Raw genomic sequence first — 27,279 nt, forward strand, 5'->3', positions numbered from 1 at the left:
ACCGATCGCTGCCCGCACCTGCCCGCGCGTCTAGCGTCACTACTCTGGACGGTTCTGACTTAGAATATGTGGACAACTACAAATACCTAGGTGTCTGGTTAGACTGTAAACTCTCCTTCCAGACTCACATTAAGCATCTCCAATCCAAAATTAAATCTAGAATCGGCTTCCTATTTCACAACAAAGCCTCCTTCACTGATGCTGCCAAACATACCCTCGTAAAACTGACTATCCTACCGATCCTTGACTTCGGCGATGTCATTTACAAAATAGCCTCCAACACTCTACTCAGCAAATTGGATATAGTTTATCACAGTGCCATCCGTTTTGTCACCAAAGCCCCATATACTACCCACCACTGCGACCTGTATGCTCTCATTGGCTGGCCCTCACTTCATATTCGTCGCCAAACCACTGGCTCCAGGTCATCTATAAGTCTTTGCTAGGTAAAGCCCCGCCTTATCTCAGCTCACTGGTCACCATAGCAGCAACCACCCGTAGCACTCGCTCCTGCAAGTATATTTCACTGGTCAACCCCAAAGCCAACTCTCCTTTGGCCGCCTTCACTTATAGTTCTCTGCTGCCAATGACTGGAACGAATTGCAAAAAATCACTGAAGCTGGAGTCTTATATCTCCCTCACTAAGTTTAAGCATCAGCTGTCAGAGCAGCTTACCGATCATTGCACCTGTACACAGCCCGTCTGTAAATAGCCCACCCAACTACCTCATCCCCATATTGTTATTTATTTATTTTGCTCCTTTGCACCCCAGTATCTCTACTTGCACATTCATCTTTGGCACATCTATCACTCCAGTGTTTATTTGCTAAATTGTAATTATTTCGCCACTATGGCCGATTTATTGCCTTACCTCCCTAATCTTACTACATTTGCACACACTGTATATAGATTTTTCTTTTGTGTTATTGACTGTACGTTTGTTTATCCCATGTGTAACTCTGTGTTGTTTGTGTCGCACTGCTTTGCTTTATCTTGGCCAGGTCGCAGTTGTAAATGAGAACTTGTTCTCAACTGGCTTACCTGGTTAAATAAAGGTGAAATATTTATTATTATTATTATTTTTTAAATGACGGTGCCTGTGTAGTGTATCTGTGACCAACAGATGCATATCGGTCTTCCCGGTCATGTGAAATCCATAGATTTGGGCCTAATTAATTTATGTCAATGGATTAATTTCCTTATATGAACTGTAACTCAGTACAATTGTTCCATGTTGCATTTATATTTTTTGTTCAGTGTATATTCTTTTTTTGTGTGGATCCCCCTCCAATGTTTACGAATATGGATAGCAACAGCATAAACACACTTTTAGTTACATGGATATACATTTTTTCCAACACATGGCTAACTTTTGTTTAACTAGCTAAACAGCGGCTATAAACTAATGTGGGTAGGTCAAAATAATGAAAAACTATGTACCAAATCTATAAAAATGTTGAGTACTTCTCCTTGCCATTATCATTCACCTGATGATAAAACAAGACAAGCAGACCTTTTTGGGGCAAAAATATGATGGGGGTTGACCCCTGCTCTACTGGTATGGAGGTGGATGGGAACGGCAGCCAACTCACAGGCTCTCCGTCAGCTCCTGCGGGTCCCTCAGGGCCGGAGGTGCCAGGAGGCCCAGCTGGTCCTCTTGGACCCGCCACCGTCTGAACCACGGAGCCGTCGCCACGTGATACCACCTCTGCTGCTGGCCCTGGGAGGCCGGGTGGTCCGGGGGGACCAACGGGGCCGGGGTCACCCTTTGAGCCGGGGTAGCCGAAGCCTGCTTTTCCCTATGGAGACAACAGGACAATCAAAAAGTTAAAAAGAGAGTTAAAAAGAGTCAATGCTAATTATTATGTGACTAGTTAAGCACATTTTTACTCCTGAAACTTATTTAGGCTTGCCAAAACAAAAGGGTTAATAACTTATTGACTCAAGGCATTTCACCGTTTCCATTATGGGGTATTGCATGTAGGCCAGTGACAAAAATAAATGACAATTTAATCAATTTTAAATTCAGTCCATAACAACAACATGTGGAAAAAGTAATGATGTATGAAAACTTTGATAAAGACAGAATCCCAATCTCTGTCGAATGCTTGTGCAATATTGTGCAATGTTTCGACCTGAACGTCTTCGTCCAGACAATAAATAATAAACTTGCAGAAGCATTCAACAGTACTTGGACCACAACGTTACAAGAATAGATCATTTGAACATACCTTCATTCCCTTTTCTCCAAACACTCCCTGCAGGAAAAACCACACCCAAGAGAAAAGAACAAGTTAGCATCTGAGTATACCATACATTAGCAAGACCTTCCTAATATTGAGTTGAGCGCAACTCGCAATGTTTTTAGACCAACCATGTTGTTTCATGGAATTTTAACTACTTGATGTACAAACATTGATATATAGACCACTGTTTAAATGTGTTGTCAGGCATTTTAGTAGTTTAAAATTATTCTAAATGTCCGCACCTTCTCTCCACGTGCCCCTCCTCGTGTGCCTGACTCGGAACCAGAATCTCCCTTTGAACCAAGAGGACCTCTGTCTCCTTTTTCTCCTCTGTCGCCCTTCTCTCCTCTAGATTCACCCTGGTCTGGAAAACAAAAGAAAGAAAGAAAGAAAGACAGAAAGAAAGGCAAAAGTTATTACCACCTGAATATAAACCTTCGAAAAATATTAAATGCCTGTGCAGTTTCCTTCCTCTCCGGCAACTGAGTTAGGAAGGACGTCTGTATTTTTGTTGTGACTGGGTGTATTGATACAACATCCCAAAGTGTAATTAATAACTTCACCAAGCTCAAAGGGATATTCAATGCCTGTATTTTTGCTTTACCTATCTACTAATAAGAACAATTGGAAAACCTCCCTGGTCTTTGTGGTTGAATCTGAGATAATTACAGATAATTGTGTGTGGGGTACAGAGATGAGGTAGTTGTTTAAAAATCATGTTAAACACTATTATTGCACACAGATCGAGTCCATGCAACTTATTATGGGACTTAAGCAAATGTTTACTCCTGAATGTACTTAGGCTTGCCATTACAAAGGGGTTAAATAATTTTCATATTCAATATATTTGTAAAAACTTCTAAAAACAAATACACTTTGACATTATGGGATATTGTGTGTAGGCCAGTGACACAAAATCTTAAATGTATCCATTTTAAATTCAGGTTGTAACCAAACAAAATGAGTCAATGGGTGTGGATACTTTCTCTAGGCACTGTACAAGGATAATTTGTCCACTAGATGGAGAAGTTAAGACATTCAACAAACAGCTTTGCAATATTCAACTTGTCCCTAGTGAGAGCAGGAACAAAGACTTGCCCAGTCTTTCAGTGTAAATCTCTAAGATTTTTGCACTACTGGACTGTACAATTATTCCATTATTCATTAAATTCTTCAAACTCTGTCAAATTGGTTGTTGATCATTGCCAGACAACCATTTAATAAGTCTTCACATCAATTTAAGTCAAAACTGGAACTCGGCAACTCCGGTACATTCACTGTCTTCTTGGTAAACAACTCCAGTGTAGATTTGGCCTTGTGTTTTAAGCTATTGTCCTGTTGAAAGGTGAATTAATCTCCCAGTGTCTGTGGAAAGCAGACTGAACCAGGTTTTCCTCAAGGATTTTTCCTGTGATTAGCTTCATTCTATTTCTTCAAAACCTTCAAAAACTCCCAGTCCTTAACGATTACCCATAAAATTATGCAGCCACCACTATGCATGAAAATATGGAGAGTGGTACTCAGTAATGTGCTGTATTGATTTTCCCCAAACATACAGTCCATTCAGAAAGTATTCAGACCTCTTGACTTTTTCCATATTTTGTTACGTTACAGCCTTATCCTAAAATTGATAAAATACAACATTTTCCTCATCAATCTACACACAATTCCCCATATTTCCAAAGAAAAAAAGTTTTTTTATAATTTTTTGCACTTGGAAAATATTTAGACCCTTTGCTATGAGACTAGAATTTGAGCTCAGGTGCATCCTGTTTCCACTGATCATCCTTGAGATGTTTTAACAACTTGATTGGTCCACCTGTGGTAAATTAAATTGATTGGACATGATTTGGAAAGGCACACACATGTATATATAAGGTCCCACAGTTGACAGTGCATGTCAGAGCAAAATCCCAGCCATGAGGTCGAAGGAATTGTCCGTAGAGCTCCAATATAGGATTGTGTCGAGGCACAGATCTGGAGAAGGGTACCAAACAATGTCTGCAGCATTGAAGGCCCCCAAGAACACAGTGGCATCCATCATTATTAAATGGCCGCCCTGCCAGACTGAGTAATCAGGGGAGAAAGGCCTTGGTCGGGTAGGTGACCAAGAACCCGATGGTCACTCTGACAGAGCTCTAGAGTTCATCTGTGGAGATGGGAGAATCTTCCAGAAGGACAACCATCTCAGCAGCACTCCACCAATCAGACCTTTGTGGTAGTGGAAAGATGGAAGCCACTCCTCAGTAAAAGGCACATGATAGTATATTTGGAGGTTGCCAAAAGGCACCTAAAGGACTCTCAGACCATGAGAAACAACATTCTCTGGTCTGATGAAACAAAGATTGAACTCTTTGGCCTGAATGCCAAGTATTACGTCTGGAGGAAACCTATCACCATCTCCACGGTGAAGCACGGCGGTGGCAGCATCATGCTGTGGGGATGTTTTTCAGTGGCAGGAACTGGGAGACTAGTCAGGATCGAGGGAAAGATGAATGGAGACAAGTACAGAGAGGTCCTTGAAAACCTCCTCCATAGAGCTCAGGCCCTCCGACTGGGACAAAGGTTCACCTTCCAACAGGACCACAACCCTAAGCACACAGCCAAGAGAATGTAGGGGTTGCTTCGGGACAAGTCTCTGAATGTCCTTGAGTGGCCAGGCCAAAGGCTAAACTTAAATCCGATCGAACATCTCTAAATGTTTGTATTTTACACTGCTCATTTGTCAAATTTTTTTTATCACAAAAATAAAAGTATTAAGAGCCTTTTTACTGGAGTTTTCTTCACTCTTAGAACAGCAATAGTGTAATGCTGAGTTTGTGTGATGCCTATTTATCAGCGTTGGCACAAGTCTGTAATGCACTGGTGCATGAGCAGATGGGCTCCTGCATTTTTCAGCATGTCTTTACAAAAATATAGATTTAGAGTTATATAATACCCTCCACAAAATAACCTTCACTCCAAACCTACAACTTGATTTTGGACAAAATTACGTGGAAGGATTCCTACTACCAAATATTCTTATTTCCAAGGACTATACAGCTAATGCTCTGGCAAACCAACAACCAGCAAAAGAAGCACAACAGAAACCTGAAAACACCAACTGAGTGAGTCATGTTCAGTCTGAAGCTACTTTTAAAGCCAAGAATAAATGACAAGGATATATTTTACTTTACAAGGACCGAATGCTAAGTTAAGGCTACCGAGCTTGCTAGGACAGAACAGATCCGGATGCAAATTCAATTAGCACTGAGGTGTGAAGTGGGAGTTGTTCTTCACATTACCGTCTATCACTTCACACTACATCAAATAAAAAAAGGTGATTTGTCACATGCACAGGATACAGAAGGTGTAAACAGTACAGTGAAATTGTTACTTGCATAGTAGCAACATCAAAAAGAGAAAGTGTCCAGATACAAATATTTTATAATTATTAGATGACGCTTACCCGACACACTTGTCTAAATTGACTGGTCATGTGAAGGAAATACTATAACCTACCCCCAGCCACATCTAGCTAAGTGGATGAGTCACTATTGTCGAGACATGTACACATGTTCATGAAATACTGTAGAGGGCCGTAATCACCCACAGACACACCTGGCTAACTTGATGGGTCATGTAATCATCTGGTGAAGGGTTTTGTTTAGACATGTAGTCTGTTGTCTAGACATGTAGCTAGCTCGCTAGCTAGCTAAACAACAAACCGCCATAATCCCAACTCGTACTACTACCAACCAATACAAACATTGTCATAGCTGTAGTATGAATCTGCAGGTAGCTAAAGCTAACCAACCAGGTTCGATGTTAGTTAGCTATCATTAGAGTATAACTAAGAATGCAAATGTATTTCCGATTCGAATAATATTACTACGCAGATCATACACGTAACGTTAGCTAGCGAGCCAGCAAGCTAGCATTTGCTAGCTAGCTACCAGCACTATTTAACTTGCAATGAAAACCACTTTGACAAAATTAGAAACGTATAATATTGTATACATGGATGAACGCTTCACGGCAGACGAAACATTTAACTTAGTTTTCTTTGGAGCTACATCTTGTTTGGCCAGCATTGTGTCAAGTCACTCCGGTACACACGGACTGTGGCGTGTAAGTAGCAAAAAGTAGCAAATCACTTTTTCCAACTGATCTGTCGATAGCACCAAAGTTGAGAAAAGTAGCTAAACTTTTGTAGTTTTCCATGGCTAACGTTATATACACTGCTCAAAAAAATAATGGGAACACTAAAATAACACATCCTAGATCGGAATGAATGAAATATTCTTATTAAATTATTTTTTCTTTACATAGTTGAATGTGCTGACAACAAAATCACACAAAAATTATCAATGGAAATCAAATGTATCAACCCATGGAGGTCTGGATTTGGAGTCACACTCAAAATTAAAGTGGAAAAACACACTACAGGCTGATCCAACTTTGATGTAATGTCCTTAAAACAAGTCAAAATGAGGCTCAGTAGTGTGTGTGGCCTCCACGTGCCTGTATGACCTCCCTACAACGCCTGGGCATGTTCCTGATGAGGCGGATGGTCTCCTGAGGGATCTCCTGAGGGATCTCCTCCCAGACCTGGAATAAAGCATCCGCCAACTCCTGGACAGTCTGTGGTGCAACGTGGCGTTGGTGGATGGAGCGAGACATGATGTCCCAGATGTCCTCAATTGGATTCAGGTCTGGGGAACGGGCGGGCCAGTCCATAGCATCAATGCCTTCCTCTTGCAGGAACTGCTGACACACTCCAGCCACATGAGGTCTAGCATTGTCTTGCATTAGGAGGAACCCAGGGCCAACCGCACCAGCATATGGTCTCACAAGGGGTCTGAGGATCTCATCTCGGTACCTAATGGCAGTCAGGCTACCTCTGGCGAGCCCATGGAGGGCTGTGCGGCCCCCCAAAGAAATGCCACCCCACACCATGACTGACCCACCGCCAAACCGGTCATGCTGGAGGATATTGCAGGCAGCAGAACATTTACATTTACATTTAAGTCATTTAGCAGACGCTCTTATCCAGAGCGACTTACAAATTGGTGCATTCACCTTATGACATCCAGTGGAACAACCACTTTACAATAGTGCATCTAAATCTTTTAAGGGGGGGGGGGGGGTCAGAAGGATTACTTTATCCTATCCTAGGTATTCCTTGAAGAGGTGGGGTTTCAGGTGTCTCCGGAAGGTGGTGATTGACTCCGCTGTCCTGGCGTCGTGAGGGAGTTTGTTCCACCATTGGGGTGCCAGAGCAGCGAACAGTTTTGACTGGGCTGAGCGGGAACTGTACTTCCTCAGTGGTAGGGAGGCGAGCAGGCCAGAGGTGGATGAACGCAGTGCCCTTGTTTGGGTGTAGGGCCTGATCAGAGCCTGAAGGTACTGAGGTGCCGTTCCCCTCACAGCTCCGTAGGCAAGCACCATGGTCTTGTAGCGGATGCGAGCTTCAACTGGGAGCCAGTGGAGAGAGCGGAGGAGCGGGGTGACGTGAGAGAACTTGGGAAGGTTGAACACCAGACGGGCTGCGGCGTTCTGGATGAGTTGTAGGGGTTTAATGGCACAGGCAGGGAGCCCAGCCAACAGCGAGTTGCAGTAATCCAGACGGGAGATGACAAGTGCCTGGATTAGGACCTGCGCCGCTTCCTGTGTGAGGCAGGGTCGTACTCTGCGGATGTTGTAGAGCATGAACCTACAGGAACGGGCCACCGCCTTGATGTTAGTTGAGAACGACAGGGTGTTGTCCAGGATCACGCCAAGGTTCTTAGCGCTCTGGGAGGAGGACACAATGGAGTTGTCAACCGTGATGGCGAGATCATGGAACGGGCAGTCCTTCCCCGGGAGGAAGAGCAGCTCCGTCTTGCCGAGGTTCAGCTTGAGGTGGTGGTCCGTCATCCACACTGATATGTCTGCCAGACATGCAGAGATGCGATTCGCCACCTGGTCATCAGAAGGGGGAAAGGAGAAGATTAATTGTGTGTCGTCTGCATAGCAATGATAGGAGAGACCATGTGAGGTTATGACAGAGCCAAGTGACTTGGTGTATAGCGAGAATAGGAGAGGGCCTAGAACAGAGCCCTGGGGGACACCAGTGGTGAGAGCACGTGGTGAGGAGACAGATTCTCGCCACGCCACCTGGTAGGAGCGACCTGTCAGGTAGGACGCAATCCAAGCGTGGGCCGCGCCGGAGATGCCCAACTCGGAGAGGGTGGAGAGGAGGATCTGATGGTTCACAGTATCGAAGGCAGCCGATAGGTCTAGGAGGATGAGAGCAGAGGAGAGAGAGTTAGCTTTAGCAGTGCGGAGCGCCTCCGTGATACAGAGAAGAGCAGTCTCAGTTGAATGACTAGTCTTGAAACCTGACTGATTTGGATCAAGAAGGTCATTCTGAGAGAGATAGCGGGAGAGCTGGCCAAGGACGGCACGTTCGAGAGTTTTGGAGAGAAAAGAAAGAAGGGATACTGGTCTGTAGTTGTTGACATCGGAGGGATCGAGTGTAGGTTTTTTCAGCAGGGGTGCAACTCTCGCTCTCTTGAAGACGGAAGGGATGTAGCCAGCGGTCAAGGATGAGTTGATGAGCGAGGTGAGGTAAGGGAGAAGGTCTCCGGAAATGGTCTGGAGAAGAGAGGAGGGGATAGGGTCAAGCGGGCAGGTTGTTGGGCGGCCGGCCGTCACAAGACGCGAGATTTCATCTGGAGAGAGAGGGGAGAAAGAGGTCAGAGCACAGGGTAGGGCAGTGTGAGCAGAACCAGCGGTGTCGTTTGACTTAGCAAACGAGGATCGGATGTCGTCGACCTTCTTTTCAAAATGGTTGACGAAGTCATCTGCAGAGAGGGAGGAGGGGGGAGGAGGGGGAGGAGGATTCAGGAGGGAGGAGAAGGTGGCAAAGAGCTTCCTAGGGTTAGAGGCAGATGCTTGGAATTTAGAGTGGTAGAAAGTGGCTTTAGCAGCAGAGACAGAAGAGGAAAATGTAGAGAGGAGGGAGTGAAAGGATGCCAGGTCCGCAGGGAGGCGAGTTTTCCTCCATTTCCGCTCGGCTGCCCGGAGCCCTGTTCTGTGAGCTCGCAATGAGTCGTCGAGCCACGGAGCAGGAGGGGAGGACCGAGCCGGCCTGGAGGATAGGGGACATAGAGAGTCAAAGGATGCAGAAAGGGAGGAGAGGAGGGTTGAGGAGGCAGAATCAGGAGATAGGTTGGAGAAGGTTTGAGCAGAGGGAAGAGATGATAGGATGGAGGAGGAGAGAGTAGCGGGGGAGAGAGAGCGAAGGTTGGGACGGCGCGATACCATCCGAGTAGGGGCAGTGTGGGAAGTGATGGATGAGAGCGAGAGGGAAAAGGATACAAGGTAGTGGTCGGAGACTTGGAGGGGAGTTGCAATGAGGTTAGTGGAAGAACAGCATCTAGTAAAGATGAGGTCGAGCGTATTGCCTGCCTTGTGAGTAGGGGGGGAAGGTGAGAGGGTGAGGTCAAAAGAGGAGAGGAGTGGAAAGAAGGAGGCAGAGAGGAATGAGTCAAAGGTAGACGTGGGGAGGTTAAAGTCACCCAGAACTGTGAGAGGTGAGCCGTCCTCAGGAAAGGAGCTTATCAGGGCATCAAGCTCATTGATGAACTCTCCAAGGGAACCTGGAGGGCGATAAATGATAAGGATGTTAAGCTTGAAAGGGCTGGTAACTGTGACAGCATGGAATTCAAAGGAGGCGATAGACAGATGGGTAAGGGGAGAAAGGGAGAAAGACCACTTGGGAGAGATGAGGATCCCGGTGCCGCCACCCCGCTGACCAGAAGCTCTCGGGGTGTGCGAGAACACGTGGGCAGACGAGGAGAGAGCAGTAGGAGTAGCAGTGTTATCTGTGGTGATCCATGTTTCCGTCAGTGCCAAGAAGTCGAGGGACTGGAGGGAAGCATAGGCTGAGATGAACTCTGCCTTGTTGGCCGCAGATCGGCAGTTCCAGAGGCTGCCGGAGACCTGGGACTCCACGTGGGTGGTGCGCGCTGGGACCACCAGGTTAGGGTGGCCGCGGCCACGCGGTGTGATGCGTTTGTATGGTCTGTGCAGAGAGGAGAGAACAGGGATAGACAGACACATAGTTGACAGGCTACAGAAGAGGCTACGCTAATGCAAAGGAGATTGGAATGACACGTGAACTACACGTCTCGAATGTTCAGAAAGTTAAGCTTGCGTTGCAGAAATCTTATTGACCAAAATTATTAAAATGATACAGTACTGCGGAAGTGGGCTAGCTAGCAGTGGCTGCGTTGTTGACTTTGTTTGAGAGTGTCGCTGGCTAGGTAACCTCGGTAGCTAGCTATGTAACCTCGGTAACTGGCTCGTTAATTAGTATAAACTACACAATTGTCTTAGATACAAGGACAGCAAAGACAACTATGTAGCTAGCTAACACTACACTAATCAATCGTTCCGTTGATCCGTTGAATGTAATAGTTTCTACAGAACGTTCTCCACGGCGTCTCCAGACTCTGTCACATCTGTCACGTGTTCAGTGTGAACCTGCTTTCATCTGTGAAGAGCACAGGGCGCCAGTGGCGAATTTGCCAATCTTGGTGTTCTCTGGCAAATGCCAAACGTCCTGCACGGTGTTGGGCTGTAAGCACAACCCCCACCTGTGGACGTCAGGCCCTCATACCACCCTCATGGAGTCTGTTTCTGACCGTTTGAGCAGACACATGCACATTTGTGGCCTGCTGGAGGTCATTTTGCAGGGCTCTGGCAGTGCTCCTCCTGCTCCTCCTTGCACAAAGGCGGAGGTAGCGGTCCTGCTGCTGGGTTGTTGCCCTCCTCCACGTCTCCTGATGTACTGGCCTGTCTCCTGGTAGCGCCTCCATGCTCTGGACACTACGCTGACAGACACAGCAAACCTTCTTGCCACAGCTCGCATTGATGTGCCATCCTGGATGAGCTGCACTACCTGAGCCACTTGTGTGGGTTGTAGACTCCGTCTCATGCTACCACTAGAGTGAAAGCACTGCCAGCATTCAAAAGTGACCAAAACATCAGCCAGGAAGCATAGGAACTGAGAAGTGGTCTGTGGTCACCACCTGCAGAACCACTCTTTTATTGGGGGTGTCTTGCTAATTGCCTATAATTTCCACCTGTTGTCTATTCCATTTGCACAACAGCATGTGACATTTATTGTCAATCAGTGTTGCTTCCTAAGTGGAGAGTTTGATTTCACAGAAGTGTGATTGACTTGGAGTTACATTGTGTTGTTTAAGTGTTCCCTTTATTTTTTTGAGCAGTGTATATTTTTTTTAATGACATGGTAGAAAGGACTATCAACAAATACTGAGCAGCTCACGTTATAAACAGAAGCATGCTACATAGCAGACCAATCCAAACTCATCTCCCGGCATGTCCAGCCCATCCATTATCTCAGCCAATCATGGCTAGAGGGAAGGTTGTTGTTTTTTCCCCGTTGGCTAAACCAACTAGGCATGTAATTTAACAATTTTATTTGTATTTATGGATATAATATAAGTTTGTTATTCAGCCACATGAAAGTTCAAAAGTTTTCTGCCGAAAAATGCATTTTGATAAAACAAAGTGTTTGCATTCAAATGCCTCTTCTGTGAAGTAGTAACGTGCGATATGCGCCTAGTTCAGATGAAAAGAGTCACATATGCATCTGATGAATATGCTAAAGGAGGCGCCCTGCAAGGTTCTCTAGCGGTTACATTTAGGCTGAAAGGCCAGAGGTTTGGCCACCCGGGTGGCACTGCATCGCAGTGTTAGCTGTGCCACCAGAGATTCTGGATTCGAGCCCAGGCTCTGCCGCAGCCGGCCGCGACCGGGAGGCTCATGGGGCGATGCACAATTGGCCCAGCGTCGTCCGGGTTAGGGAGGGTTTGGCCGGCCGGCTGACCAGGTGTTTCCTCCGACACATTGGTGCGGCTGGCTTCCGGGTTGGATGTGCGTTGTGTCAAGAAGCAGTGCGGCTTGGTTAGGTTGTGTTTCGGAGGACGCATGGGAGTTGCAGCGATGAACCATTACAGATAGCAAATCCTAATAATATAACCACCTTACTTTAAATGAATGTGCTTAACATGCTGTCATATTTAGTATCTAATTTGCAATTGTATAAAAAGTTGTATTCTAATTTCATAAATGGTTAAAAACTCTGTTTTGCATTATTTGTTAATAATATGAACACCCTACCTTAAATTACTGGGCTTAAATTACAAATGATTTATTCCGTACTGCCTAATTTGAATAATAAGTGCTCTAATTTGCATAATATAGTATTTCATCAAAGTTACTTTAATTTTAATCTCTGTGTTCTACATCAGCCCTGAACATTTCATAACAACATATCTTGAGATATTGGACAAAATGTGTTGAATTTAAGAATTTGGTGCCATTATTGACTAGGGACTTGCATTGACACCGTCTGCAACCTTTTTGACATTTTCGATAACTTGAAAAAAGGATAGGATCTCAGCCATGGTAAGTCCTATCCTCATGGAATAACGTGTTGTGTTCCTGATAAGCTTCTCTAACATGGAATACAAAGTATAACACCAGAACCACAGGACCCTTTTGTCCCCCAATACCCTATAATTTGCTTAAATCTTTTGACATTGTGGGAAGTTAGACGAATCAAAAGACATTCAAAAGACATTGTAAACATTATTTTGGTTAGCTAGCTAGCTTTCGTTAGCATAACTAGCGAGCTACTTCTGTACAAATGATGCAGGGCTGCCAACTTTTTAAGAACGCTTGGAGTGAGATTTTGCCTAGAAGGGGGTCTGTAACGTTTTAAAGCTAATTTCCTGCAATTCTATGTATTTTTTACATGGCCAGAGTGGGGGGAAAAACACAGGTCACGTGTATTCAGAAAGCTTTGAACATTAAATGAACACAAAAAATGTTGACGACTCTGTTACTTAGCGATTTTTGGGGGATAAAATGTAAAGTACAGTAATATTTTATTAATCATATTTTTTTTAGGTGTTTTGACACTTTATTCAGACAGTAATGCAATTAGATGGGGAGACAGGCAAATGGAGAAACAGTGGGAATGCTCTGCACAGGAAATACTAATGGTTGATGGCAGTGAGTAGGTAACCAAATTATAGATTGCAGTCTCCTTGTACATAGACTGCCTTCTAGGTAAGGACACAAACATTTGGTAATTTTGGTGAATTATTAAAATCAGTCTGGAAGAAAATCCTGCTTGCTCTCCATTTATTTGTATTTATTTTTTATTTGTACTCCAGGAGGGTTAGCCAAGTGCTGGGCGTTTGAAAATGTTCTTGTTATAACAATTAATTTCTCAATCATACAACCTTCAAAAATGAATATCAATATTCAGGTGGTTTATGCCTAGTAGTTGAAGATCCTTGCCATCATCTTAATCTACATATGTAACGGATGTGAAATGGCTAGCTAGTTAGCGGTGGTGCGCGCTAGCAGCCTTTCAGTCGGTTACGTCACTTGCTCTGAAACCTAGAAGTAGTGGTTCCCCTTGCTCTGCAAGGGCCGCGGCCTTTGTGGAGCGATGGGTAACGATGCTTCGTGGGTGTCAGTTGTTGATGTTTACAGAGGGTCCCTGGTTCGTGCCCGGGTCGGGGCGAGGGGACGCCATAAAGTTATACTGTTACACATAGACACAATATACGATGTGTTTATGAGTTGTGAGTCCCCTTCCGCCATCTCTGCCTAGCATGTGCACAATACTAAAATGTCCTGGAGCATTTAATATCCAATGCTTATTCAAAACTGTCCACGAATGGCTGCAAAAATACATAGATTCATACAATTCATTTTCAAAGACACAAGTAGGCATATTAGACGCTGGCAAAATTGGAATAATAAAATACTACGTTTGGGGAATAACATAAGTGTTCTTTGTTAAGAATGAGAATTGTTCAACTGATCAGACTAAATAAAGTAAATCAATAATAAAATCTCAAGACAAGATGACAGAAATCTGCCCCTACACCCTAACCAAATCATGTTTATATGTATTGTCCCCATTCTAGAATCAAACTTACACTTTTGGTTTCCCAATCTGTTTGACAAAATGATTTGCATAGTTACAAAATCAGGTCACCCTACCAAACTCCGCTGCTAAAACAGACTGTAGGGCTGTCTGCTGCATTTTCATGATCACAGCTTGAACACCAATCACCAAACGAGGCGACTAATGCATGTGTTTTAAACTTTTTTTTACAGTTCTATAAACTCAGCGGAGAATGTTCCCCCCTCCATTCAACTCCACTCTAATCTTGAGGGGCGTTTCTCTAAAACGCGCATCCTATCCCTAACATAACTAGACCAATCATATGCTTCAATGTGCCGTGGTTCACAGTGCTGGAGCAAGACAGGTTATGATAGAGGTTCCGCGGGTGTTGTCGCAGATGCTCCTGTTTCAAAACGATTTGGAGCACATTTGAAAAGTTAACGCACAATACAATGGACTTAAAAACAGTACTTTTCAATGCCGGAGATAGAGGTGTGGCGTGTGATCGTGAGAAGAGGCTCAAATGCATGTGTCTCAAGGCCAATGCGAGAGAGCTGGCAGATCTGATGTTTTTGATGTTATGTAAAGAAACTCCTGGGAATGTGTTTATGATTTAACTTCAGGTTAATCTTCCTTCAAAATGGTTGCTCAAAGCTGCACGCATAGTGGCTGTTGAAGTACCACAGTAGAGACAGACAGCGCTACCGAGTGCACACTGCACAGAGCATGTTGTGTGTTGGGCTTAAGGGTCCGTGCGAAAACACGTTCGTTTAAAAGTGTCCGTACGGTGAAGAAATGGAGATGCGATTAATCAAATCAATCAAATGTATTTATAAAGCCCTTTTTACATCAGCCGATGTCACAAAGTGCTGTACAGAAACCCAGCCTAAAACCCCAAACAGCAAGCAACGCAGATACACCCATTGACCCCAGACAGGCTAACAACTGGGACAGGCCCAGTTCCAGACTGATCTCATCTGTTCCCTGGGCCTTATTGACTCACCTAGTGGATTTGAAAGGACTGGATCGGGACTGGCGTAAGCAAAGACCCTATATCAGGGTTGATACCCATCCACTACTTTCAGATCAACAAAGGGTACAATAATTGATTTGGGACTGTGCAGTGCTGTCCACAGTATACACACTTTTACAAACACACACAGACATACACAGGTCATGCTCCTCCTACCATTAAAAAGGTGCCAATTCATATGAGCATAGCGGTTTATGAGAACATGACTCGTACAAAGCTCCAACACTACACATTAACCGGACCTTCTCACAGATTCTGTAGCTTCTACTTGAAGGGCCTCTGTCATACATACTATGAGACAATCTCCTGCACTTTAGTCAGGCTTCTGGCTCCACCTCATGGTGGACATGGTCTCTACAACATGCTGCTTACTGATGGAAGATACTCCGTAAAAGTAACTAGATAATACTTGGGAAAGATTGGCATAATATTTCTGTATCTGATCTACCATCTTTTCCTTTCGATAGAGACCTGGACCTTTCTACACTAATGCTTATAAAAAGGGACTTATACAAAATCAACCCTATATTTGTGGTGTGAAAACATCTCAGAAACTTGATTTGTGGTTAGTGGACGTTCTCTCTAATGTGATGAGGCACAGTGAGTATTGATGAGAGCTGTGACTGAGGAATAGGGTTGTAAAACTCCCAAAACTTTCCCGTAAAATGAACGCGTTAACTTTGACATCCCTGAATGTAATACTTGCTAGCCATTCCTTCCATGCCAACAAAACATCACATCCATTGTTCTGTAAAGACATGGCTTAAAGTAAAAACACCTGTCGTATTTTAGTAACTTCTCATAACATCATAACCTTCATGTCAAATTTGGTGATTGTCAATATTTATCAGTCGCCACTGTTACTACATGAAAACATAACAGATGCATGTAAAACAAGTCAATAACACAAGTCTTAATATATATATATTAATATTATTAACAACAAGACTAGTGGTCTTGTAAACCCATACAGTCTGTCTTGTCTAGACTAGGACCTATAGAACTCACCCCTCTCTTTCTTGGGAGACACCTCTGGTTGTTTCCGGGTCACCGGGGGCTGTTGAATGGGGCGTGATGACGTTGGAGTAGTCTGGTGGAAGACGGTAAAACAACATTGAAAAAACATAAAACTACATCCAGCTGGGCTCCAAAGAGAAAAAAAACCAAATAAATATATATTGGTGTGAGCAGCAATGAACAGGGTTCACAGAATAGAAAGGACACAAGATCAGTTGCATAACAAAGCAAGCACTATATCATGTAGGAACTACCTTTTATGTGCAATCAGGGAAAGCATTACAACGTTTCTCTCTCAATACCACCAGGATGAAGCAAGGACGCAAGTGAAGTTCAGTCTAGTGCTGTAGGTTGGTTATCTTTGAATGCAGCAGGTAAACTTCTAAGGACATATACATAAGGTTTACATAGCAAATTTCATGACCTCATGTCCATGGGTTCAGTTCTTATAACCCTAGCGTTATAGGGTGCTATCAAGTGGTGTAGAATGGCCAAATGCAGCAACTAATGATTCTCAAATTCATTAGAGGCTAACTTATTGAGTGGCTTCAGAATGTATTCACACCCACTGATTTTTGTGTTACAGCCAGAATTTAAAATGCATTAAATTTAGATTGTGTGTCGCTGGTCTACACACAATACCCAATAATAACAGTGGATTTTTTTTTTATGTTTACAAATTAATCAAACATGAAATGTCTTGAGTTATGTTATGGCAAGCCTAAATAGGACCACAAGTATACATTTGGTTAACAAGTCACAAAATAAGTTGCATGTATTCACTCTGTCTGCAAAAATAGTGTTTAACATGATTTTTGAATGACTACCTCATCTCTGTACCCCACACATACAATTATCTGTAAGGTCCCTCAGTTTGGCAGTGAATTTCAACCACAAAGACCAGGAAGGTATTCCAATGCCTCGCAAAGACTATTGGTAGATGGGTAAAAAGAAAAATAGCAGTCATTGAATATCCCTTTGAGCATGGTGAAGTTATTAATAACACTTTGGATGGTGTATCAATATACCAATTCACTACAAAGATACAGGCGTCCTTCCTAACTCAGTTTCCGGAGAGGAAAGAAACCACTCAGAGATTACACCATGAGGCCAATGGCGACTTTAAAACAGTTACAGGGTTTAATTGCTGTGAGAGGAGAAAACTGAGGATGGATCAACAACATTGTTGTTAGTACACAATACTAACCTAAATGACATAGTGAAAAGAAGGAAGCCTGTACAGAATAAAAAATATTCCAAAAACAGGCATCCTGTTTGCAATAAGGCACTAATGTAAAGCTGCAAAATATGTGGCAAAGAAATTAACTTCATGTCCTGAATACAAAGCTGTTGTGTGTGGGGCAAATCCAACATGACACACCCCGCTTCAAGCATGGTGGTGGCTGCATCATGTTATGGGTATGCTTGTCATCAAATTCACCTTTCAGCAGGACAATAACCTTAAACACAAGGCCTGGAGTTTCTTACCAAGATGACATTGAATGTTCTTGAGTAGCTTAGTTACAGACTTGGCTGTCTAGCAATGATCAAGCAACTCTTAACGAAGAATGTATTGAGTGACTGATCTGGTCAGTAAGGAACTGAGATACAAAGGGAGTTGCCTGATCAATTCTTTGTACACAAACGTGTATAAGTGATTTAGCTAGGAGGAGATAGAGGTCCATTGCACGCAGTAGGGGTCAGTGGCATTTTATTTTCATGAGCATGGCCTTATTTCTATTACAGCATATTAGATGACTGTCATTCATATTCCATTCCACCTGTTCATTGTAACAGTGATAGGTTTAGGCTACTACATGATACTCAAATTTTTCCTATACACATCATGAGGTTGCTACATCCTAGTTTATTAAAGTTTACAACGTAGGTGCACAAAGGTCGAGAGAAAAATGTAAGGTGACAGACGGTGACACATTGACAAACAGTAACACATTCAATACCGCCTTGCACACTCTTCAAATCAAATGACATTTTATTGGTCACATACACATGGTTAGCAGATGTTAATGTGAGTGTAGCGAAATGCTTGTGCTTCTAGTTCCGACCGTGCAGTAACATTTAACATGTCATCTAACAATTTCACAACAACTACCTTATACACACAAGTGTAAAGGAATTAATACGAATATGTACATATAAATATATGGATGAGCGATGGCGGTGCGGCATAGGCAAGATGCAGAGTAGATGGTATAGAGAATAGTATATACAGTTGAAGTCGGAAGTTTACATACACCTTAGCCAAATTCATTTAAACTCAGTTTTTCACAATTCCTGACATTAAATACTAGTAAAAATTCCCTGTCTTAGGTCAATTAGGATCACCACTTTATTTTAAGAATGTGAAATATCAGAATAATAGTAGAGAGAATGATTTATTTCAGTTTTTATTTCTTTCATCACATTCCCAGTGGGTCAGAAGTGTACATACACTCAATTAGTATTTGGTAGGATTGCCATTAAATTGTTTAACTTTGGTCAAACGTTTTGGGTAGCCTTCCACAAGCTAACCACAAAAAGTTGGGTGAATTTTGGCCCATTCCTCCTGACAGAGCTGGTGTCACCGAGTCTTGTTTATAGGCCTCCTTGCTCACACATGCTTTTTCAGTTCTGCCCACAAATTTTCTATGGAATTGAAGTCAGGGCTTTGTGATGGCCACTCCAATACCTTGACTTTGTTGTCCTTAAGCCATTTTGCCACAACATAGGAAGTATGCTTGGGGTCATTGTCTATTTGGAAGACCCATTTACGACCAAGCTTTAACTTCCTGACTGATGTCTTGAGATGTTGCTTCAATATATCCACCAAATTTTCCTTCCTCAAAATGCCATCTATTTTGTGAAGTGCATCAGTCCCTCCTGCAGCAAAGCACCCCCACAACATGATGCTTCCACCCCCGTGCTTCATGGTTGAGATGGTGTTCTTCGGCTTGCAAGCCTCCCCCTTTTTCCTCCAAACATAACAATGGTCATTATGCCAAACAGTTCTATTTTTGTTTCATCAGACCAGAGGACATTTCTCCAAAAAGTACGATCTTTGTCCCCATGTGAGCTGCAAAACGTAGTCTGGCTTTTTTATGGTGGGCTTCGAGCAGTGGCTTCTTCCTTACTGAGCGGCCTTCAGGTTATGTTGATATAGGACTCGTTTTACTGTGGATATAGATACTTTTGTACCCGTTTCATACAGCATCTTCACAAGGTCCTTTGCTGTTGTTCTGGAATTGATTTGCACCTTTCGCACCAAAGTACGTTAATCTTTAGGAGACAGAACGCGTCTCCTTCCTGAGCGGTCTGATGGCTGCGTGGTCCCGTGGTGTTTATACTTGCGTACTATTGTTTGTACAGATGAACGTGGTACCTTCAGGCGTTTGGAAATTGCTCCCAAGGATGAACCAGACTTTTGGAGGTCTACAATTTTCTTCCCCTGAGGTCTTGGCTGATTTCTTTTGATTTTCCCATGATGTCAAGCAAAGGGGCACTGAGTTTGAAGGTAGGCCTTGAAATACATCTACAAGTACACCTCCAATTGACTCAAATTAAGTCAATTACCCAATCAGAAGCTCCTAAAGCCATGAAATAATTTTCTGGAATATTCCAAGCTGTTTAAAGGCACAGTCAACTTAGTGTATGTAAACTTCTGACCCACTGGAATTGTGATACATTGAATTGTAAGTGAAATAATCTGTCTGTAAACAATTGTTGGAAAAAAGACTTGTGTCATGCACGAAGTAGATTTCCTAACCGACTTGCCAAAACTATAGTTTGTTAACAAGAAATTTGTGGGGTGGTTGAAAAACGAGTTTTAATGACTCCAACCTAAGTGTATGTAAACTGCCGACTTCAACTGTACATATGAGATGAGTAATGTAGGGTATGTAAACATTATATAAAGTGGCATTGTTTAAAGTGACTAGTGATACATTTATTACATCCAATTTTTTATTATTAAAGTGGCTAGAGATTGAGTCAGTATGTTGGCAGCAGCCACTCAATGTTAGTGATGGCTGTTTAACAGTCTGATGGCCTTGAGATAGAAGCTGTTTTTCAGTCTCTCGGTCCCAGCTTTGATGCACCTGTACTGACCTAGCCTTCTGGATGATAACATGGGTGAACAGGCAGTGGCTCGGGTGGTTGTTATCCTTGATGATCTTTTTGGCCTTCCTGTGACATCGGTGGTGTAGGTGTCCTGGAGGGCAGGTAGTCTGCCCCCGGTGATGCATTGTGCAGACCTCACTACCCTCTGGAGAGCCTTACGGTTGTGGGCGGAGCAGTTGCCGTGCCAGGCGGTGATACACCCCGACAGGATGCTCTCGATTGTGCATCTGTAAAAGTTTGTGAGTGTTTTCAGTGACAAGGCACATTTCTTCACCCTCCCTCCTGAGGCACTGTTGCGCCTTCTTCACCACGCTGTCTGTGTGTGAGGATCGTTTCAGTTTGTCTGTGATGTGTACGCCGAAGAATTTAAAACTTTCCACCTTCTCCACTACTGTCCCATCGATGTGGATAGGGTCGTGCTCCCTCTGCTGTTTCCTGAAGTCCACGATCAGCTCCTTTGTTTTGTCAACATTAAGTGAAAGGGTATTTTCCTGGCACCACACTCCCAGGGCCCTCACCTCCTCTCTGTAGGCTGTATCGTCATTGTTGATAATCAGGCCTACTACTCTTGTGTCGTCTGCAAACTTGATGATTGAGTTGGAGGCATGCCCCACGAGGTGAGATCTTGCATGGAGCCCCAGACCGAGGAAGATTGACCGTCATCTTGAACTTCTTCCATTTTTTAATAATTGCACCAACAGTTGTTGCCTTCTCACCAAGCTACTTGCCTATTGTCATGTAGCCCATCCCAGCCTTGTGTAAGTCTACAATTTTATCCCTGATGTCCTTACACAGCTCTCTGGTCTTGGCCATTGTGGAGAGGTTGAAGTCTGTTTGATTGAGTGTGTGGACAGGTGTCTTTTATACAGGTAACGAGTTCAAACATTACCTGCAGTTAATACAGGTAATGAGTGGAGAACAGGAGGGCTTCTCAAAGAAAAACTAACAGGTCTGTGAGAGCCGGAATTCTTACTGGTTGGTAGGTGATCAAATACTTATGTCATGCAATAAAATGCAAATTAATTACTTAAAAATCATACAATGTGATTTTCTGGATTTTTGTTTTAGATTCCGTCTCACAGTTTAAGTGTACCTATGATACAAATTACAGACCTCTACATGCTTTGTAAGTAGGAAAACCTGCAAAATCGGCAGTGTATCAAATACTTGTTCTCCCCACTGTATATTCACATAAACACATACATACCCGTACCTCCAACCAAGATCTTAAGGTCTGGCACGACTCCCTACATGTCCGGAAACAACAATGAAACTTCAAATCGTCAGCCCTTGCTGAAACAGTTTAAATAAGATTTCCCCAGCTATGGCACAGTCCATGAGCAGACCCTAACACGCAATGAAAACGCGCTCTAACCCGTAGGGGGGCACTGGTGTGTATTGGAAGTTCATCCGTAGCCAATCGGAGTGGGTTCGGGTGAATGTTTCGTGACACCAAGAGCAGAAGAATAATTAAACACCTTGATTTGTTGCTTCCTACAATCTCTCTACACTTAGAAGACTTCAAATAATCCAAACTCAAGTAATCTGATACAATAAACACAGTTTTTACCAAACACTGTAGATGGGAACGTTTAATGAGCACGTCACAGTAGGAATCAAATGGTGCCACAATCAAACCACTCTGAAAGATAAAATCTGCTGTACTACAAGTCAAAGTAGGTTTTGGCGGTATCTTTGCGGTAAGGAGATGAGATTGTTTTTGATAAGACTATGCAATGCGCCAAACACCAGATAAACAGCAATTAAAACCATTTGTAGTACAAAAACACCAATTTTAAACCATTGAATCGAACAATTCGCTAGAACAAAAAGAAAATTAACAAATTAAAACCTCAAATGTCCTAAAAATTTTCAGATATAGCCTACTGGTCTACTAGAATCAGAAACCAAGTGTGTTCCCGAGCGTTGGTTCCCTAGTTAGGACCCCAGTGTGTTCAATAGCCCTGAAGGTGTGTGCTGACAGGGATTTCACCCGGTGTGTGGATCTGGTCAATGTGCACAGTCTCATTGCAGTAGGCTACCGCACAGTGAGGCAGCAGAGGGCCCTGTAGACCAGCAGCAGCGGGCCCTGTAGACCAAGAAATCGCCGGTGGCGAGTCTACCAGGCAGGTTATCCTGAGCTAGCAAGCCAAGCACATCTAGACATTCTGTCACGGAGCAGATACCGACCTCCAGCTTCCACCACACAGCACAGCAAGACAAAGCAGGAGAGGACCCCGGAAGAATGGCAGAACACAGGTGAAAAACATGACTGTCGAGGAGTATCCAAGGCTAGCTGGCCCAACACCTCTAGACAGTCAGTCACAGCGCAGATTTGTCCTCTCACGGCTTTCAGGGAGGGCACCACACCGACACGGTGTCTCCGGGGCCAATCTGTGCCATTCTTTTTGACCGGCATGCCATTCTTTTTGTCTCATGCCCTGTAATTTATGTGTGTTAAATTAGCAAAAAAGTGACCAATCTATGCTTGAGTTATATGTAAGAATCTAAGAATAACGATCCCTAATAATGCGACATGAGTATTTGTAGTTCTCTAACAAAGAAAACAATGACATTTATGGAGTTCATGTTTTGGGATGTAGCCAAGTTAATGTTAAAAATTGCTGGGAGAATGAAAACATAAACATACATCCAGCTCCAAGGAAACTCAAAGTTCCCAACTGACTTAGTATTGCTTAATGGGTATTTGTACAGTAGTTCCCTCACAAAAAATAACAATAAAATGTAAAGAGTATATGTTTATGTTGTGGTAAATACTCAATGTTGGCTTCCCATCTTCCATAATATTGCCAAAAAGGCAGCCCATTTGTAGATTAAGGAGTTATGTATGTATATGGTTTGTGAAATTGTATTTTTGTTATGGGGTAATCATATGTGCTAATGGTTGGCAGAATAGCACTGTCTGGTGTCCATTATGTAATTAAATTTTTATGCACACCTTGTTAAACCTCTCAGGTTTGCTTATCATAAACAAATGAATACCCATGACCAAGCAAACACACTTTCTCCCCGTCTGTGAGGTAGTGTCTACAGTGGTGTTGCAAGTAGCTGTGACGGTGGCATGCAGTGCATGTGTGGTCATTATGAACAGAAAAACACTGAGTTGAGCTGAAGGGTATAGGGAGTTGTATAGTGCACAAGTTCCTATGTTTTCCCATACCTACACACATCTACAATTTACAATACAGTGGCCGTATGTAGGTTATATAATATGCACAACGGTTTACTGGATGACAAAAACTATAAAAAGGGCAGATATGTAGTAGTGGCCCGCATAAGTTTATGTATTCACTACACCGCAAAATGTTAGGGTAGCTACTAACATTGATCATGGGGGGGGGGGGGGGGGGGCTGATCAAATAACAGGTGTCAAGCTTAGAGAAGGGGGATGGTAAGAGGGTCAAGGGGCCAAGAAAGAAAATTGCAGTCTGGACTCTCCTCCTTCCCATCCCCCCTTTCTTTCTTCTCTCAAAGAGCGAGACAGTGGGCGTACGTTCTCCCACTGGGTGCGGATGGGATGGCGACAGGCAGCAATTATATTGGTCGGGAGGAACACGTCTGGCAACAGGAATGTGACCCGTTTTGGGCTCCAGCTCTTCAGATAGGGGTCAGAGAATAGAGTGGAGGAGCTGGTGTCAGTGTGTGTGTCAGCGTATGTGTGTGTGCGCGTGTGTTTCAGTGTGTTTGTGTCTGGGTGTGTGTGTCAGGGTGTGTGTGTGTGTTAAGGAGTAGAGACAAGGAAGGACTAGCAAAGTTCTACCATCCCCACTAGTGCTCTAGAGGTGGGAGAATATGCAGGGTTGGAAGAGAAGAGGCCATTTCCAGACTTGTCCCACTCAGGGAGATTACACCAAACACCCCCATTTTCTAAGCTCATTCTTCACCAGGTGAAAAGTTTCGTATTTTTCCCCAGTGGAATCTGAGAGGGGAACACTGGGTGGGACGATGGAGACGGCAGGAGGGGGGGCACGTGAAAGAAAAGGTACGGAATTCTTCACTGTTTAATTAACCAGTTTCCTCTCTGGGCAAACATTCTTCCTATTGTAGAGCCTGAGGTCAACTATGTGAAGAATTTTGCTTTGGTGAGTGTTATATGAGCGATCCAAGGGGATATATGTAATAAAACAGACACACACTTATAATCCCATGCATTCATCATTTCTGAGAGGTGTGAGTGAGGAGAGTGGGTATAGATGAGGCTCCGGGTGGTGATTGATTTGAAAACACAACTTAATTTAACCATAGATGGCACAAGCCCAATTTGCACTTGGAGATTGAAACTTGTGCTAAGAACTAAACTATTTAGATCACAAAGGTGATGCAAACAAGGTAAAGCTGGCACAAAGACCAGATTCGCACTCCGAATACACACATGTATAATCCCATGAGCTTCGATCTACATGAGCTTCGAGACTCAATTGAATTAAAAATGTAATGAAATAAGAAGTATATGTTTACTTCACTGTCACAAGCAGTCTTAAAAAAAAAAGGAAATATTAAATTAGATGCACTTTCACCCAGATGACTGTATAATTGGACTTAAGCTTGACAGTAGGTAGATCATCCTACCAATACATTTTTTTACCCTCCACATTTCTAAGCGTATGGGTGGAATATTTAATGCAACCTGCACTGTAGTAAACCTGCATGTCAACATCCCATCCCGCACACTTATAACCAGTCCTTTAATGGTGCAGGAACAATGTTGTCGTTTTCCTGCGGTGCGGATTTGACTGAATTCCTGCCCTTAGTGCACCATGTAACGATGACAACTTGCAAGTCCATCAATCACGCTAAAACCTGCCGTCGGTCACATAATGGAAAAGTGTCTGTATTTCCGTCTTTGCTTGTCCAAACTTGAGCGGAAGTCAGACAGGCATTAAGCAATGTAATGAAACAGATAATATTCAGAATCCACAGCTGTTCCATACAATGATAATAAACACTTGTCTGGTGGGCGGAAAGCCCCGCTGTCAAGTGGCACAAGGCTTCAAAGTTATCCCATGAACCCAGAGCCCTGTGGAACCCACAAGGCTTGGCAGGACAAAGAGGGAGCATTAGACCTCTGCTACAGGCACAACATTCCTCGCCATCTCTTTCCGTTGCATCCCTCTCTATTGCTGTGCTCTCAACTTAAGTCTGATTGAGAAAGCAGTCAAAATAACAAAATAGAACCTTGGAGATATCATCGCCCTGACCCTGGACCAGACATCTGGTTTTCTCCTTTGTCTTCCACAGTAATTGGACTGGCGTGCCGTGACGGCGGCGTTATATGGAGGTTGGTCGGAGGTTGTGCTGCAACATTTGCTTGTTGTAGAGCAGTGGTATTCAAAGTCGGGGTCGCAGGGGAACTGCCGTGGGATCGGCATTTTTTTTAAATTTTAGGAGCAAAAAATGAAGAGTACAGATTGTATGGGAAAATATACAAACTTTTTTTTAGAAATATACAAAAATGGGGTCCCCGCTGAAAATGTTTGTGTGGTTTGTTTTGGGGGGGGGGTATTAGCTACTACAGCACTGACATTGGTATTACTGAGTCCTACTAAGCTAGATGGGCGACGATTGTGTTAGTTAAGGACGTCGTCCAAGTGATACGCCGCAGCGAAACCGGGCTATATACATTCCCCACAACGTACCACCTCCCTACACCGTATCCAGCTCCCTACAGATAATTCGGTTTCCATGTTGACCATATGTTTCAAATCCAATGACGCGGATGGTTGCGTCCCAAATGGCACCCTATTCCCTATATAGTGCACTATAGTAGTGAACAGGACAGGGTGTCATTTGAATAGGGTGCCCTACATAGTTCCTTACATAGTGCACAACAGTATATAGTGAATAGGCTGCTCACGAGAAGAGCGGTGCTGACAAATCAAAAGGTGAAATTTCACATGCTTGTGGGTGAACGCCAACATATATAGGTAAAATTGATTTCAGAGCACGTACCGTAACTGTCAGTCTGACATCTTCCACCCTCTCGTATTTTCGTACCTTTGCGTCCCATATGGATGTACCCTATGGGGGAAAGTGAGAGGGGGGAGAGAGAGAGATCCATCACCTTCATTATGTACCTATTATTCAAACTATTTTCCTACAAAGGAGTCACTACAACAACTATGAGCGAACGTTGCAGTGAAAACCCATCATATGGCGACATTTCCCGTTCGAACTCTGACTTTGAAACATCACAGATAGCCTGGTTTTAGATCATGGTCTCCAATAGTGTAGACTCAAAAGGGAACAGGAAACACAAGATTGCTTAGATGGAACGAACGTGCTTGTGGATGGCAACCAAATGTGAACACTAAAACGTTTGTCAAGTGATCATACCGATCCTTTCTTCTTCCCGTCCGGTATCCTTTCGTCACCGCTTCCGCCGTCTCCTGAAGCCTGGGAGGAGAGAGACCAGGGGTGTATTCATTAGCATACATCGTAGCAAAACGTTTTACCACGGAAACTAAGAAAAACAAGTGTTTCTTATTGGACAAGTTCAGGTTGGTCCCTCCATGTCAGCCCGTTTGCTCCTGTTTGCTTCCTAGTGAATACATCAAGAGGAATGTTCCTTCATTAATTGCACACAACATCCAAACACCACAGAAATACACAGGCGTATGCTATTAATACATACTAACGTATGCTATTAATACTAAATGGATAACTAACATGTAATGCATCACAGAAATACATGGGATTTATGCCAAAAATTATTTACGTATGCAATTCAAGCCTAATGTATAACTAACTGACACATTTTAAACAAATATGCTTAATTGGCATAGATCGTGTACCTATGGCAACTTTGAATATTTCTACACATCAAAGGGCTTGGGGATGTACTGTAGCATATCCAACTCCTACAG

General features: G+C 43.4%; 1 protein-coding gene across 4 annotated transcripts in view; it reads right to left on the bottom strand.

Moving 5' to 3' along the window:
• Positions 1 to 27,279, bottom strand: part of LOC139547023 (collagen alpha-1(XVIII) chain-like) — a 159,509-nt gene that overhangs the window by 32,926 nt on the left and 99,304 nt on the right. For 3 of the 4 annotated variants that reach the window (XM_071356068.1, XM_071356067.1, XM_071356065.1), the window contains 6 exons: positions 26,750 to 26,809; positions 26,366 to 26,434; positions 16,271 to 16,352; positions 2,489 to 2,610; positions 2,232 to 2,258; positions 1,593 to 1,799 (listed from right to left, as the gene is read on the bottom strand). In XM_071356068.1, the coding sequence (XP_071212169.1) occupies positions 1,593 to 1,799; positions 2,232 to 2,258; positions 2,489 to 2,610; positions 16,271 to 16,352; positions 26,366 to 26,434; positions 26,750 to 26,809 (567 nt within the window). The remainder of the gene's footprint in view (positions 1 to 1,592; positions 1,800 to 2,231; positions 2,259 to 2,488; positions 2,611 to 16,270; positions 16,353 to 26,365; positions 26,435 to 26,749; positions 26,810 to 27,279) is intronic. The other variant, XM_071356066.1, reaches the window with a different exon arrangement.

This window comes from Salvelinus alpinus, chromosome 20 (assembly GCF_045679555.1).
Source record: "Salvelinus alpinus chromosome 20, SLU_Salpinus.1, whole genome shotgun sequence".
Classification (NCBI taxonomy): domain Eukaryota; kingdom Metazoa; phylum Chordata; class Actinopteri; order Salmoniformes; family Salmonidae; genus Salvelinus; species Salvelinus alpinus.